Below are 17,330 nucleotides of genomic sequence, written 5' to 3'. Positions count from 1 at the left end.
TCACACCAGCCCTTGGCTATTCTTTATACTTTATTATTTTTCACTGTGCTTCACTTTGTTCACTGTTTTTTAATTTTCCCCTAGGTCAGCACATAAAGACACAAAGTATCTATAAACTGACAAAAAGCACTCACCAAGAACACAACCTTACACACATACTGTTTTCAAAAGTTCCAAAGCACACCAATTCAGCAGTGAGAGGGTTCTCTTACTCTAAGAGCTCCCTTAACTGCAAAGCCAGGACATGCTAGAGGCTGGAGGCTTGCAATGCCTGACTGCAAAGAGCCAGTGCTAACTTGGGTTTTTTGAAAGGCTGTCTGAATATGGTACTAATAAGTATGGCTGAATACGTAGGGTGTGGAAGTTACCTTCCTTATGCCAATGAAAGGCAAACTGCACAAAGTGGGACTGTCAAGCCATGCCACAAGGGTGCGACCCATTACAAAATCCAGAGCTCTGGCATGGACACTTTCACAGAAGTGTATGAAAGAACTTTCAAGCCAAGAGCCTTTTCTCACCATTCCCTGACAAACATGTGTATGGTTCTGGAGAGATGGCTTAGCAGCTTAAAGCACTTATTGCTCTTACAGAACCCAGGCTCAATTCCTAGCATCTATATGGTGGCTCACAACCATCCATAACATGTATTACCTCTTCTGGACTTCGCAAACACCAGGCATTCGCATGGTGCACATACACACATCCATACATGCATGTACATAGAGTTTTGTTTTTTTTTCCCCAGTGCTGGGGATAGAACCTAGAACCTCCTGTCTAAGATGTTAAGGAGGCAATGAGCTATGTATGTCCCTAGCCCTGGACACACAAAGCTTTCAAAAGGAAAAAGGTTTCTTTCTTGTCCTAATTCAGATTGCAGACTTAAGAATTTACCTGGAAATCTGAAAAGAAAAAAAGAGACAGATGGCACAACAGTAGGGTAGTTTTAGGGAGACCACATGTTTGAGGGCTGAGAGTCTCAAGGCCGATGAAGAAGGGCTGGATTTAGCCTTAACAGAACTGCTAGGTGAGGCCAGCCACCTCCTTCTTGCCTCCCCCTTCCCCAAATCCCACAGGCCCAGCAGAGAAAGTGAAAATAAGTAGAGCATTCATTAGCAGGCTGGTGTTCATTCTACATGTAACTGTGAGAAGCTGTGTACAGGGAAACAGAACCAGGGGAAATTCCAGAAGGGCAGAGTCAATGGTCTTTTCCAGCTCCCCGTAACTCAGACTCACACAGGCTGGCCGTTTCCCAGAATGGAAAAGAGCGCTCTTTCACATCCCCTTTGCAGCATAGGAAGCCAGGCACTTCCTGGGTTTAACATTATGAGGTTTCTCTAACTTCCAACTGCAGCCAGTGCCTAACAAATGAAGATGTTCCAACCTTACTGGAACCAGGCTGTAAACACTAGAATTTTTGTTTGAGTTTGTAGAGTGTTTCATGAACTCTTTTATAGAAAATGGACTCATTTTACAAAACCAATGTATAAACAGTTCTTTTGTTTCCTTTTGTTTTGAAACAGGGTTTCATGTAGAGCAGACTGGTCTAGGGCTCACAGTACAGCTGAGGATGATCTCGAACTTTTGATATGTCCTCCAATACACCCAATTTTATGCAGTTCTGAGGACAGAACCTAGGCAAGCACTACCAGCTGAGCTACATCTGCAGCCCCTTAATTTGTTCCTTTCTCTTTCTTGTTCATTGATTCGAGGAACAGTCACTGGACACTCAGACCCTGCTAGAAGCTTGCTTCTGCTGGAGAGAGGAAACAGACAGTCTCTGCCTCTAGAGCCCCTGACTCCCCAGGAGAAGAACCAGTAACCAAATAAAGAAATATAAAGTGGCCTCTGTAGAAAAAGTTTCATGCATGGCATGTATAGTGTCATGGGCAGCCTGTTACTTGGGCTGTGAAAGCATCGAGAAAAGCACAAGATGACAGTCCAATCCAATGAGGAGCTCAAGTTCACACAGAGGGTGATGGGGTGGGGTTGGGAACAAGGAATTCATTCTACACACAAAGGTCCTGGGGTACAAGGAGCTAGACACACTCAAGAAGCTTAGCAGAGGGGGCTAGAGAAAAGGCTCATCATTAAGAGTCTGGAGGACCCAGGTTCAATTCCAGCACCCACACAGCAGCTTACAACTGTCTTACAGTCAGGGGACCTGATACACTTACACATCAAAACATCAAAGCACATAAAAAAAAAAGTCAAAAAAAAAAAAAGAAAAAAAAAGCTTAGCAGAGATGTACCCACAGAGCTGGAATGCTATGTGATCCAAATGAGGCAAAGTGCTAGCCACAGCCAAACGCCACAAAGCCGTTTGACAGTAGGCCTTTTAATAGGCTTGGTTTGGTTTTCGTTTTCCACTATCTAATGCGATAGTACAGAGTACTTAATAATTTTTATTTTTTACATGACAAGGTTATGTTTTCAAAAACTCATTCTGTGCAGTGTAGAAAACAAGCCAGAGGGAAGTAAAGGCAGGGACAGACAGAGCAGGAGGGGCCACAGAGAAAATGTTAGGAGACGATGCAACTAAGAAAAGAGATGAAGATGAAAGAAGTCAGCCTCCTTGGGCATGGCAGGACACACCAGTGATCCCAGAGCATGGGAAGAGACACAATGATCGGGAGTTCAAGGTCATCCTCAGCTACTTAGCAAGTTTGGGCCCAGTCTGAGCTACATGAAACCCTTTAAAAAAAGAAAAAAAATGTGAGCAGATACTAGAGAGATAGCTCAGTAGTTAAGAACACATACTATTTTTTCAGAAGACCCAAGTTCCGAACACCCTTTTCTGGCCTCCTTCATGTGCACAAACTCACACACATAATTTATAAAATAATAATAGAATAAATATAAAAAGTAGGCAGGCTTGCCAAGGTAAATCCCAAGAGAATTGTGAAACAGATTAGAAAGTGGGGTTAACAAGAGGGGGCAGGGTCCCAAAGACCACACCTGGGTCTCCCATTGATTCACAGTGGCTCTAGACCTGGGAATATGGAATGCTGAGACAGGGCCACTTCTCAGGAGGAGGCTATAAAGTAAGATTTGGACACTGTGGTGGCCATGTTTAAGTGTTCTGACATACCCATAAGAGTTATTGAGTCCTCAGAAATAAGGGAGTGGGGCTCAGGGCAGAGGTAGAGGCTGGAAACTAAAATTTGTGGGTCACCTGCACAAGGTGGTGATGGAGAGAAAGAGGGTCTAAAAAGACATCTGAAGGAACATGTGATCACTCCAGAGGACTGAGTGAGATGAAACTAACATTTAATAGTCAAATGTCATCACTAAGAATGGGTAGGGGAACCAGAGAGGAGTCCTGGAAGGGTAGAAACCATGGTCTCCAAAGCAAGGAAGAGGGGGTGTCCTTAAAATCCATGAAGCACCCCCACCTCCACCCCCAGAACTGCTCAGTCATCACAGCCATCATCCAACAGGGCACCAAACAGTTTCCCAAAACAGAGGACCCCTTTAAAACACAGCCTGCATCTGCTTGGCAAATCTGATTATCAAGCCACAGCATGTTTTACATTTTGATAGAGATTCAGGAGGAATGAATACAGACCAGGAGAGAAGGAAAGTGAAGTCTGTAGAAGGAGTTGCTCCATCAGTTACTGCAGCTGCCTCCCCAACCAGAGGGAGGGAAAGTCCTCCTCACACCATTAATCTCCACGCAGCCTGGGCCAGCTTTCACAGATCATCCATCCACATGCCCTCAGGGAACCTCAGCCATCACTCTCTCTCCTGCTGCCCAGGCAGGGCCAAAGCCATGTTTATACACACAGGACTGAGACAGGCTTACACTAAAAAAACTCCTTTTAAAAGTTCCCAGGAGAGCAAAAGAAGGGGAGCTCCTAAAAAATTATTTGTATGGTTAAATTCTGGTATTAAAACTGGGTTTTTAGAAATTACAATTTCAAAAGCCTGAAACATTGTGCCACATTAGGATTTGGGTTAATGACTATAGAACAGAACAGAATATGGAAACGGCACCAAAACATCAATATATATATGCTTGTTTTTGTTTTTTGTTTGTTTGTTTGTTTTTCAAGATAGGGTCTATCTATGCAGCACTGGTTGTCCTGGAACTCTGTAGACCAGGTTGACCTCAAACTCAGAGATCCACCTGCCTCTGCCTCCCAAGTGCTGGGATTAAAGGTGTGCACTACCACCACCAGGCAAAACATCAATATTTAAAGAAAGAAACTTATAGAATGATTCTAGTACTCTTGCCATGTGAAAACAAGAATATCAGAGGTAAAGAAACAGCTCATATCCAAGAATGGTCTTATTTCCTATCACCAATGCAAGGCTACCATTCTAACAGCTATAATGCTTGTCAGTGTGGCATGTGGGTGCCAGTGTGGCATGTGTGTTTGTGATGCAGGCCCAGGACAACCTGTGCTTTCTTCCTCACTTCTACCCCCATGGATTGTACCATTAGTCAGCCAGGCTTCTGCTTCTTGTTTAGGCCCTTAAGAGGAGGACTGCAAAGAGGTCTGCCTCGTTCTTGGCTTCAACTCTACAGTCTAGAGATGAACTCTAGAGCTAAGCACTCAAAGGAAGGTGCCGTGTGAATGATAGTCAACAAACTTCTCACTCTTCCATCTCCGGGTTAGCCTCATGCACCTAAGAAAAAGTAAGCTTCCTCCACACAAATCCAGGCCCAATGCTGAAGGCTTTCTTAAGCCTAAGAAAGAAATGAAGGAAAACAACTCTTTGTTTTCTTTTGTTTGAGATGGGATCTTACTTTATAGCTCCAAGTGGTAGACCAGGCTTCAGGTAATAATGCAAAGGCCACCCTCTACCTGCAAAGAGAGGCAAGGAGAAGCCATCTGACTAGCATTTAGCTCATCCATTGCAGAGGTGGAAAAGCTCACTGCTTCCCAGAACACAGAGCAGCAGCCAAGGGCAGCACTGAGGCTCCCACACAGGACAAGGTTGCTCAACAGAAGGCTTTTCTTCTTGGCTCAGCTTGCCTCCACAAAGCAGCCTCTCAGCCAGTGACACTGAAAGCAGCTTTGTTTGGACATTCGTTTGTGGGATGGTGTTTACTTTTCAAGACTTGGTTAAAAGGACTTTTCTTTCCAACAGCTCATGGTTGACACCAAAGCCACGAATCAGACCCAGCCTGGGAGTTGAGAGGATGGGGATAAAATGCCTCGGGGAGGGAGCTGCTTTTGGCTTCTTTGAGAATTCCTTGAGGTTCTGGCTTGGGCATGTCTGCCTGAGGTACAGGAGGATGGAAGGCAACACACAGCAAGCTTTCAGAGACCATTAACAGTGGGTTTAGACCCTAGAGCCTGGCATCTGGTGCCAATCAAGACAAGAGCAGGGCTGATGTAGATGCAACTGTATAGGGGAGAGATGAAACAGAAGCTTACATTTGGAGTTGAGGCTACAGGCTACAGTCAGCCCACAGGCCTAGAGTAGGCACGACACTCTGCCTCTGTGTGTGTGTGTGTGTGTGTGTGTGTGTGTGTGTGTGTGTGTGTGTGTGTGTGTGTGTGAACACAGGCTGGTCACAACAAACAAGGGTGAACAAAACACAAAATTCATACCCCTAAGATCTGACATTGGAGGAGGCAGAGTTTTAGACCAGCCTGGTCTACAGCATGAGTTCCAGCCAGCCAAGGGCTGCATAGTGAGACCCTGCCTCAAAATAAATAAATAAATAAATAAAATCATTGAGTTGCACACTTTTTTGTTTTAATGTTGTTTTTCGTTAGTTAATTATTTTTTATGTATACAGCTGTTTTATTTCATGTATGTTAATGAACACATGCATGCCTGGTATCTGCGTAGGCCAGAGAAGGGTGTTGGAACCCCTGTAACTGGAGTTACAGATGGTTGTTAGCCTACATATGGGTGCTAGGAATTGAACTTGAGAAGTCTGGGAAAGTAGTCCATACTCTTTAATTACTGAGTCATCTCTCTAGTCCCTCATTTTTTTGTTTTTGTTTTCAGTTTTTTAAGCTAAGGTCTTACAAGGTAGTCCCTGACTGGCTTGGAACTCACTGTGTAGACCAGTTGATCTCGAACCTGTGGTGCACCTGAGTGCAAGGATTAAAGTGTGTGTTACACTCCAGCTGAACTGCACGATTTTTTTTTTTACATTTCAAGGTGTTGATTAGAAATAAACACTGTTTTGTACTGTCATGAGGAAAGACCCAGACTACAAACCATAGATGCACAGAAGAGATTTAAAGCCACGAGACCACATGATCTCGTTAAAGGAAGGATGCAAAAGAGGACACGGGACTAAGCCAACTTGGAACACCTTAGTGTCTCAAGACTGGCAAGAAGGAGAATTAACCCTGGTAACTGGCAACAAAAGACACGAACCATACCAGTCCTTTGACCGAGCCATCACATGCCTAGGGATTTATCCCACCACAAAAAGGAGGTGGGGGGGCTGGAGAGATGGCTCAGAGGTTAAGAGCACTGACTACTCTTCCAGGGGTCCTGAGTTCAATTCCCAACAACCATCCATTATGAGATCTGGTGCCCTCTTCTGGTGTGCAGATATACATGGAAGCAGAATGTTGTATACATAATAAATAAATAAAATCTTAAAAAAAAAAAGGATAGGAATACAAAGATATCTTTGGAAGAATTTAAGCACCACAACAAAAATCCATAAAGGCCATGGTTAAACTGTGGGTACATGCAAAACAAGAAGTCCTGAACTAGGTATGTTGACTCACACCTGTAGTTCCATCATTCAAGAGGCAGAGACAGAAAAAAATCACTGCAACTCTGAGGCTAATCTGGTCTACACAGGAAATCTCTGACCATCGAGGGCTAAATAATGAGACCTTACCTCAAAAACACAAAAATAGCCAGGCATGAAAAAAAAAAACCACACACACAAAAACAAACAGCTATTACAAGCATTTCAATTGATGTGGTTCCACCGATGGGTGGGGAGATGGTTAGGGGGTGGGTGCTGGATAGCTTGGCTGTTAAAAACACTTGCTTCTCCAGGCTGGCAGTAGTGGTGCACGCCTTTAATCCCAGCACTTGGGAGGCAGATGCAGGCAGATCTCTGAGTTCAAGACCCCAGCCTGGCCTACAAGAGCTAGTTCCGGGATGGGCTCCAAAGTGACACAGAGAAATCCTGTCTCAACAAAACAAAAAAAAGAAAAAGAAAAAGAAAAAAAAAAAAAAAACACTTGCTGCTCTTCTAGAGGAGGACCTGAGTTCGATGCCCAGCACCCATGTTAGGCAGGTCACAACCACCTGTAACTCCAGCTCCAGAGGATATAATGCACTCACTCTTCTGGCATCCATGGGCACTAACGCGTGTGTAACACACACACACACACACACACACACACACACACACACACACACACACACCCCTACACATAATGAAACCATACTCCAGTTTTTGAATCTGCTTGATTTTCCTCAACAGTGAGATGCAGTACAATCTACTCCTCTCTACAGATGTTGAGAGGGTAAGGTGAACCACAATTCCCACGAAGCGAGCTGTTGGCTATGCTTATATGCTATGATGCTCAGTGAGTCTGGGGCAATAAATTCAACTTCAGCTTAGCAAATTTTAACCTGAGAGAGGTTTATCCAGGCATTACCTCTTAAGTTGAAGAGTAACTATGTTGGCATCTACCTATATCTACATATTTCTAGATAATATAAACAGAGAATTCAAAACAATGTCTAACACATATTAAGTATTCACACATGACAAGACAAGATTTCTCTGTGCAACAGTCCTGGCTGTCCTGGAACTAGTTTTGTAGACCAGGCTGGCCTAGAACTCACTGAGATCCACCTGCCTAGGCTTCCGAGTGCTGGGACTAAGAGTTCGTGCCATTGCCACCCAACTAATACTTTTAATTTAAAAGCCTGTATTGCTTCTTAACTTTTAATTTTTTTCCTTCCGTTTTTTTTTTTTAATTTTATATGTATGTTTTACTTGCATGTACACATGCACACTGCACATACGCCTGGTACCTGAGGAGAATAGAAAGGACACAAGATCCCTTAAGAATTGAAGTTACAGATGATTTTGAGCTTCCATGAGGGTTCTGAGAACCAAGCTTGGGTCCTCTGAAATAAAACAGTAAACTCCTTTAACCACTGACCCATCACTCCAGCCCCTATTTTTAATTTTTAAAAATTAAATCCACACACTACATAAAATTAGGAAACTCCACATACAACATAAATTTTATACTGCATTTATGGACATGAGGACAATTAGTGTAATACTCAATCCCATGAGCAAGACAAAGTCTGAGTCTACAGTTGCTGTGAGCTCAGCATGAGCTGGAAAACTTGATCACAGTGGTTTACCAGGTTCACAAACAGAACTACCTGGCTGTGCAAAACTGGTTCAGCCACCTCTATCATGAGGCCTGCTCAAGCACTATAGCTCTGTGTCCTATGTACTGCCTCTCCCAGCTCACAGTACCTCACACATGCCCTTTCACCTCCCTCCCTTGCCTGCCTGCTTGTCAGATAAATAACTGAATGGTTTTACAAATTTAAATTTAAAACTGTAACTGAACAGCAACCTTTCACCATTTTTCCCTCTTCTCCCCCTGAATCAGCCTTCAAGGTTCAGGAGTTTTATTTCCCCTTAAATTGAAAGTGGGGGGAAGAGCAGTCTGTTTACTTTATAATAAATGCATGCACTGTCTGCCAGGCACCATGGCCCACCCACCAGAAGCCTCCATCCTTGGGAGCCTGGGAGGAGGCTGAGCTCCTGACTGGCCAGTCTGTTCTCTGGAGGTAAAGCCTGGTAACAAACTTCTGCTTATAAGATGTTTAAATAAACAAGGAGCTGTTTGCTTTCTTTTTTTCTGATCTGAGTAACACACACAGGGGAAAGAAAAGAGCTACACATAAGTGGGCAGGATCAGGGAGCTTTTCAAAGCTCACTTCACGATCACTGCAGGATGAGGGTGGCAAGTCTCAAAAATATGCGAAGGAATGAATAAACATATAGATGATGCTGATAGCCAGGCTTCTCATATGGAGAGAGGAATGCCAGAAGAAGCTGTGGGTTTCAACTGGTATTAGAGGGTTCGTTCAGTGTGACTTCATGGTATTTAATACAGAGGTACAGAGACATTTGCTTATCCGTGTGCACGAATGCTGTGTGCATGTGATTGTGCATGCATGCACACAGGCACACAGAGAAACCCTAACAGAGAGATGGGGAGACAGTTCTGGCTAAAACTGCTTGCCACTCAAGGTGACCTAAGTTCAAACTCCCAGAGCCCACCTAAGCCAGACATGGAGCACAGTCATCAGCAATCTCAGCACTCTTGTGGAGAGATGGGATTCCCCAGAAACTCGTGGGCCTGCTAACCTGGTATATGCAGCAAAATAACAGACCCTGTTTCACACAAGGTGGAAGGTGAGGACAGACACCTAAAATTGTCAACTGACCCTATGTGCACACTGGCACACTTACACCCATATGCCTGTGCCTGCGCACACAAGAGCATAGACATGGACACCACACACACACACACACACACACACACACACACACACACACACAGGAATTTTTTTGTATATTGTTTGAGACAGAGTTTCACTATGTAGCCCTCACTAACCTGAAACTCGATATGTAGACCAAGCTGATCTCAAATTCACAGAGATCCACCTATCTCAGTCTCCCAATTCTTTTTTTTTTTTCTTTTCTTTCTTTCTTTCTTTCTTTCTTTCTTTCTTTCTTTCTTTTCTTTTGGTTTTTCAAGACAGGGTTTCTCGTGTAGCTTTGGAGCCTATCCTGGCACTTGCTCTGGAGACCAGGCTGGCCTCGAACTCACAGAGATCCACCTGCCTCTGCCTCCCGAGTGCTGGGATTAAAGGCGTGCGCCACCAACACCTGGCCTGTCTCCCAATTCTTAAAGTAAAGGTGTACATCACCACACTAGCTAATTTAAGACTACTTATTATTTAAGGAATAACAAACTCATTATTTAAGTCTATCACAGCATAGGCTTTACTCTTAGCTGCTTGGGAATCAGAAGTTCAAGGCCTGCCTGGGCTGTAAGGAGAATCCAAGGCCAGTCTGGCAACTTAAACAAGACCTTGTTCCAAATGACAAACATAAAAAAGAGCTAAGCTGCCAGGTGGTGGTGGCCCATACCTTTGATCCCAGCACTCGGAAGGCAAAGGCAGGCAGATCTCTGAGTTCAAGACCAGCCTGGCCTACAGAGCAAGTTCCAGGATAGCCAGAGCTACAAAGAGAAACTCCATCTCAAAAAGCCATAATCAGGTCAATGGCCCTGTAGAAAGTCAGCAAGCCTGACCACAGAGAACCACAGGACTTCAGGAAACCCTCCATCACAGCATCCCTCAAGGAAGGCATAAAACAGCTGAGTTTCCCAGTCAACCTGCAAGTCCACTCAGAGAAAACAGGGAGTGAGTGGAAAAAGTAATTGCATCTACAGAGCAAAGGAATGACCGGTAGGGCAACTACTGCCCATCAGGTCCTTTCCTGACCTGTTACAAAAGACCAGGCCAGAATGTAAGTGTGACCCACTTACCTTACAAAGCTGTAACCATACTTAGACATTGCTCTGGAAGCATCTCCAGGCCACACCTCCAACATGAGAGCTGCTGACAAGGACAGCACAGAAGCCACATTCTACAAAGCTTTGGAATCTATCAGAGTTCTCCTCACACAACCTCGGGACTGTCTCCCATTCAGGCAAGAAGGTCTCCACATAAGTAAACAGGTTCTCCATCTCTGGGAACCACACCTCTTCATCTTTGGGAAGAATGTTAACGTGAAGACAGTCACTACAACTACTACTCACTGAGTGAGCTCTGACACGTGCAGGCACTAATGTTAGCAAGCATTTAATCCAGGTAAAGAAGCCCATGGGGGTTAAAGTCAAATGTCACAGAGCTGAAGAAACTGGAATTCAAATCCAGTTAGTCTGGCTCTAAGGTCTACATGTTAAAGAGGGATAGGTCACTTCTCTATATAACTATGCCAGAAGAGCCATGTTGGAATAGAAAGCTTTATGAAATGTGATCAGAATATCCTGTAGGCATACCATACTACTGTTGTTCAAGAAGACTTGTTTCTCTTAAAAAAAAAAAAAAAAAAAAAAAAAAAAAAAAAAAAGAGCCCACTGCCCTGTTATGACCCACATTTCCTGTCTGATTCTCATCAGATAGGCTCACTGCCCACCCAGCCACACATACAATGTGCTACAGCTCATGCCAGAATAAGCAATGGCAACAAGAGATGAAGCCAATGCCTAGCACGCACAAGACTCCTGGGTTTGATCCAGCATCACAGAAAAAGAAGAAAGGGGAGAGGAAGGTGCAGAAGGGGAGAGGGGAGGGGAAAGGGAAAAAAGGAGAGGATTGAAGATGTAACTCAGTGGTGGTATATTTACTAGCATCTAAAAGAGGCCCTGAGTCAATCTTCAGTAATGAGGCAAGGAAAAAAAGCTAAAATAGAACAACTTAAATAACCCCCCATGGGGCACTGAAGTAAAACACTGTTTAAAATCCTTAGACTAATAAACAGTAAGAGTTCACGAATTGATTTTTTTCTTAGAAAAAAAGAATTAACAAAACTGACTCAAGAAGAACCAGAAAAGTTGCACAAACCAATAATTATGGAGAAGGGGGTGTGGACTAGAGAAGTCATCAAAGAATTATTCAAATGAAGATGCCAGGCCTGGTTGGTTTCATGTCTGGGCTCTTTCCTGCACTCACAGAACAGATAATTCCCATGTTGCAATCTGTTCCCAAAGTTGGAAAGTGCTTCTAGTCACTTTAGAAAATTAGCCCTAAGCAAGGCAGGGGGAGCACATGCCTATAAGCCTGGCACTAAGGAGGCTGAAACAGGGGGATTGCTGCAATTCTAAGACAATCCTGGGCTACATAATAAGTTGGGCCTTGATGAGAGACCCTACTTTTTAAAAAAATTAATAAAAATAACTTTTAGAATAGCTTAATTTTTAAAATTGACAAAAACAGAAGAGCAAAACCACGGATGTCACTAAGAATACTGATGGAAAATTCCTAAACCGACTATTAGTAAGGGAATCTAACCAAAATTTCCAGGAATAATCTACCTTGAGCACTTAAATATAGTCTAGAAAGTTTATACAAAAAACTAAAGAAGAAAGCTCATAGCCCATTGTGGTAGCTGGCACATACATGCATTCACACACACACTCCTCTCTCTTCCTCTCTTCCTCTTCCTCTCTCTCTCTCTCTCTCTCTCTCTCTCTCTCAATATTTAAATGAAGCAAATGGGGTTTCAGAGATTAGGAACACTTTGATGCTTTTTTTTAAGATTTATTTTTTATTTATTATGTATACAGTGTTCTGCCTGCATGTTTCCCTGCAAGCCAGAAGATGGCACCAGATCGCATTACAAATGGTTGTGAGCTGCCATATGGTTGCCAGGAATTGAACTCAGGACCTCTGGAAGAGCAGTCAGTGCTCATAACCTCTGAGCCATTTCTCCAGTCCCACTATGATGCTCTTGCAGGGAACTAGAGCTTGGTTTTCATCACTCACATTAGGCAGCTCACAACTTCCTGTAACTCTAGCTCCTAGAGGTTGAATGGCTCTTCTAGCCTCTGAGAGCACCCACACGCACATGTACACACACACACACACACACACACACACACACACACCACATACATGTGCACATACACACACAGACACATAATACACATACATGTACACATACACACACAGACACATAACACACATACATGTGCACATACACACATAGTGCACATAAATAAAACTTTATTTTCTTTTTATTTTTGTGTTTTCTATGATTTCCTGTAATCTAGGCTATCCTTGAACTCCTGATCCTCCTGAATGCTGGGATTACCTGTGTGCATCACCACAGTGGTTCTCAACCTGTGTTTGTAACACCTTTGGGGGTTGAACGACCCTTTCACAGGGGCCGCATATCAGATATCCTACATATCAGATATTTACAATTCATAACAGCAGCAAAATTAGTTATAAACTAGCAACAAAAATCATTTTATAGCCAGGCGGTGGTGGAGCACGCCTTTAATCCCAGCACTCGGGAGGCAGAGGCAGGTGGATCTCTGTGAGTTCGAGACCAGCCTGGTCTACAGAGCGAGTGCCAGGATATCCTCCGAAGTCACAGAGAAAACCCTGTCTCGAAAAAACAATAAATAAATAAATAAATAAATAAAAGAATTTTATGGTTGGGGTCAGTACAACATGAGGAATTTTATTAAAGGATCATAGCATTAGGACAATTTTATCAAAAGAGAAAACTTCAGGGCCAATAAGCCTCAAATCTTGGCAGCTGTCAAAAGGAGGGAGCTAGGGAAGAGCAAAACCCTGCCTTGTGAGCATGGGTCTGAGCAAGTTGTTATGTTCAACACAGGAGGCTGTCAAGCAGCTCCACTGGCAGGAAGGGGAAGCTTCAGAGATAGACTGAAAAAAGCATGCTTAGGCTTCTGGGGGAATATACGAGAGATAAAAGAAAAAAGTTATACTTTTCTGACTTAGAACTTAAAAAAAAAGGGGGGGGTGGCCGTATAGTAGCAGCCACAAAAATAAACATAGTTCCAGGACAGACCCTTCCTCAATAAGCAGATAGATAGATAGATAGATAGATAGATAGATAGATAGATAGATAGATAGATAGATAGATAAAATCTGCTGTATGCCATGGTACAATAGAAACTAGATACCTAGCCATTACTGATGTGAAGATAAACTGATAAAATTTTTTGGCAACATTATGTCCATAATCTTGAAAAACGTTTAAACCTAGCAACTCATATTCAGTAACTTACCTTGAGTAAACTTTCAGCCACGAGCAGGGAGACTGATAAACTTGTGAAACAGCATGGCTTTTTCAGCCTGCCAAATACTTGAAAACTAGTCAAATGCTTAACCTTAACTTTCACATGGCTGCATAACAGAGTTATCAAAATTTGGATTTTAGAAAAATAATTAAAGATATAGTGACCTCTGCAAGCTCCTACATACACATGGAGCACATATATACACTCAATCACACACACACATACAATAGATCAATTTTTTAAAAAGGAATTAAGAGGCAGGGGAAATCGAGAATTGAAGTCAGCCTGGGCTTCACAGGGAGGCCATGTTTCAGAAAAGCAATACATAAATAAAGATATATTGACACATCTTGAAGAGTTTGAAGAGTCAAAAGCATGATGCAAAGCATACAGAACACGTTCCTGTATGACCTGAATTTTGAGTCCCCTGGAACTAGAATTACAGACAGTTCTGATTGCCATGTGGGTGCTGGGAACTGAACCCAGGTCCTGTGTAAGAACAACAAAAGCTCTATAACCACTGAGATATCCCTCCAGCTCTATAATCATCAGCTGAAGTATGGAGTTGGCAAGGCGGCTCCCTGAGTAAAAAGTACTTGCTACACAGGCCTGAAAACCTGATTCAATGCCAGGTAAAGTTAGAAAGAGAGAAGTGACTCCATAAAGCTGTCCTCTAACAGACACATGCAGTATGGGATGGGCATGCGCCACACACACACACACACACACACACACACACACACACACGCACGCACGCACGCACGCACGCACGCACACACACACAACACAACAAATAAATAACTTTCAAAGCACTATAAAAATGAAGTATTCTATTGCCCCTATAAGTGTAACTCAGTGGTAGAGCACCTACCTAGCATGCCCATGTTCCTAGTTCTTTGCCAGCACCATAAATAAATAAATAAATAAATAAATAAATAAAATCATGCCAATACAATAAAATCATGCCTGTACAAATGAAAATAGAAAGAAAAGGTTACTTGTATTGGCACTAAACTTTCTTTTTCTTTTTTTTTTGGGGGGGGTGGGTTGTGAGACAGGGTTTCTCTGTGCAGGCTTGGCTGTCCTGGAACTCACTCTGTAAACCAAGACCAAGTTGACCTCTAACTCAGAGACTCGCTTGCCTCTGCCTCCTAAGTAATGGGAATAAGACATATGGCACCACCGCCTGGCTGGCACTACACGTTTCCTAAAGATCTGTGGATTTAAAATTTTTTAATTATGTGTATGTGTTTGTATATGTACATGTGAGTACAGGAAAGGAGGCCAGAGGAAGGTACAGAGCTAGAATTACAGGCAATTGTGAGCTGCCCAAAATAAGCACTGGGAACTGAATTCAGGTCCTCTGCAAGCACAGTATGAGCTCTTTAACCCGAGTCATGTCTCTAGCTCTCCACCTTTATTCTCTTAAAGTACATTTAAGCAGGACACACACACACACACACACACACACACACACACACACACACACACACACACACAGAGTCATGAAGACCTGCATTAAAGCCCCAGACCCACGTGAAAAAATAGGCACAGTGCACAAGCCTATAATGCTGACTGGGCAGGCAGAGACGGGAGGATCTCAGGGGCTTGATGGCCAGCCAGCCTAACCTTAGTCTCAGGGAATGACTGTCGCAAAAAAACATGGTTAATAGTATCTTATAAACGATACTTGTGATTAACCTATGACCACCACATGTATGCATATATATGAGCACACACACACACATAGAAAAGGTCAAATGACAAAACAACCAAAATGAAGACATGTCCCTGGTCCTAAACGATCCTTCACTGTGTTGCTGTGAGCCTAGCAGAATGGAACAGAGAGAGCACAGGAGGAACTGAAACCCCCCAAGCAGCCCCCAAGGAAGGACAGACTCTGAAGAAAAGGACTCAAGCTGCTGTAGTTGCCTCCATAAGCCTCAACCTCCCCCACCCACCCCCACCCCTGCTCCTATGTCTCGCTTAGGCTAAGTCCACTTTCAAAAAATATTTTCTCAACAGTAGGCACCAGGAGAAAAAAGGAGCCTTTCTTCCTACAGCATTTGGCTGCCACATATGGTACTGCTCTGAATAGAGGCTTTATGAGGGAGGGTCCACAGCCCACAGGCATGGGTTAGGCCACTGGCCACAAACAGCAAGGAACAGACCTGAGGATTTATATGTCCGGGCAGCAGAGGCACACTCGATAATTTAGATGGAGCTGCTGTCACATCCCAACAGGCATTAAGGCCTACTGAGTGTCTAAGAGACCTAGGCACCAACTTTAACTCTATCCCAAACATAGAACTCACACATACGCACACAGCGCCTTTGTTCTGTTCCAGGTCTCAGACGTGAAAAGCAATGATTTCAGTTGGAGGTATTTGACAGCTTAATTCAATATATCATGTGTCTCCTGAGTGAGAAAGAGGGTAGAAGCAGAGCCTCCATCCCTGAGGAACAATTAGGGGACACAACCCATGGACCATGCATGCTAAACCCTGCCTTCCTCAAACTCTGTAAGTGGTCTGTAAGGGGCAGAAAGAAGCACTATGGTCAACCCCAGGACTGCCTGCCATACCCTCCCTGAGCACAGATGAATCATACATACTTTTGCCGCCATTGTTCTTCAGGACATTGGAGAGATTGACAGAGGCAGTGCCTAGTAGTTCATTTCTCAAGGTATGACAGCTCCAGACCTTCAGATCTAAATGACTCTGGGCTGTGACATTCCTGGAAAACAAATAAGTGATTCATCACAGCCCAGCAGATAAGCCAGTCACCCCTTTAACATGAAACAAACTACGAAAAGTTACATTGCTAACATCTTGCAGGGGACAAAACAGGAAGGCAGTCACATTCACACCTCACACACTGACCTGTAACCCCCTAGCTAACAATGAGTGCTCTGTGAGCTCAATGAGACAGATACAAACACACAGAGAGGAGCACCATGGGGGCCAAGGGCAGCAGAGCCTGCCACCCCAGCCTTCTCTCCACCCCAGCCTCCTGCATCCTAAAAATGATGCCCTTACAGAACGATGATTTCATTCCAGAGAAGCTCAGAGCTCCCGATGCGCTTCCCGGTCTTCTTGGTCTCACTGGGGAGCCCATCTACTGCCACCTCCACGTAGGAGTTGATTCTTGGCTGGCGGTTGTGCACCTTGGGCTTTGCTGACACCACTGGAAGAAACAAAGAAAAAACAAATGAGTCAAAGAACTCCTATATGTCCCCTGGCTCCTTTTGGTTATTTCCTAAAGATCTTTTTGTTTTGTCCTCTTAAATACTTTTGAAGAATTACATAGTGATAGTTCAGGCAGGACAATGTTTTCTGGGAATACCCAAAAACCTCATTTCCATACCCAGTACCCATGTAAAAGGCCAGGTGTGGCATGGCAGTAATGCTTGTAATCCCACAGACAGGCCGATCCCCTGGGGTCAACTGTCAGCCAGGCTGGCCTAATTGGCAAGTCTCAGGTTCTGGCAAGAGATGCTGTCTCAAA

General features: G+C 43.7%; 1 protein-coding gene across 1 annotated transcript in view; it reads right to left on the bottom strand.

Moving 5' to 3' along the window:
- Wwp2 (WW domain containing E3 ubiquitin protein ligase 2) overlaps window positions 1-17,330 on the bottom strand; it is a 119,938-nt gene that overhangs the window by 81,567 nt on the left and 21,041 nt on the right. The window contains exons 3-4 of the mRNA XM_027405952.2: window positions 16,862-17,009; window positions 16,438-16,559 (exon numbers count right to left, since the gene is read on the bottom strand). Coding sequence (XP_027261753.1) covers window positions 16,438-16,559; window positions 16,862-17,009 — 270 coding nt within the window. The remainder of the gene's footprint in view (window positions 1-16,437; window positions 16,560-16,861; window positions 17,010-17,330) is intronic.

The sequence above is a fragment of the Cricetulus griseus genome, chromosome 3, assembly GCF_003668045.3.
Source record: "Cricetulus griseus strain 17A/GY chromosome 3, alternate assembly CriGri-PICRH-1.0, whole genome shotgun sequence".
NCBI lineage: Eukaryota > Metazoa > Chordata > Mammalia > Rodentia > Cricetidae > Cricetulus > Cricetulus griseus.
This window is presented reverse-complemented; position numbering and strand designations above follow the sequence as displayed.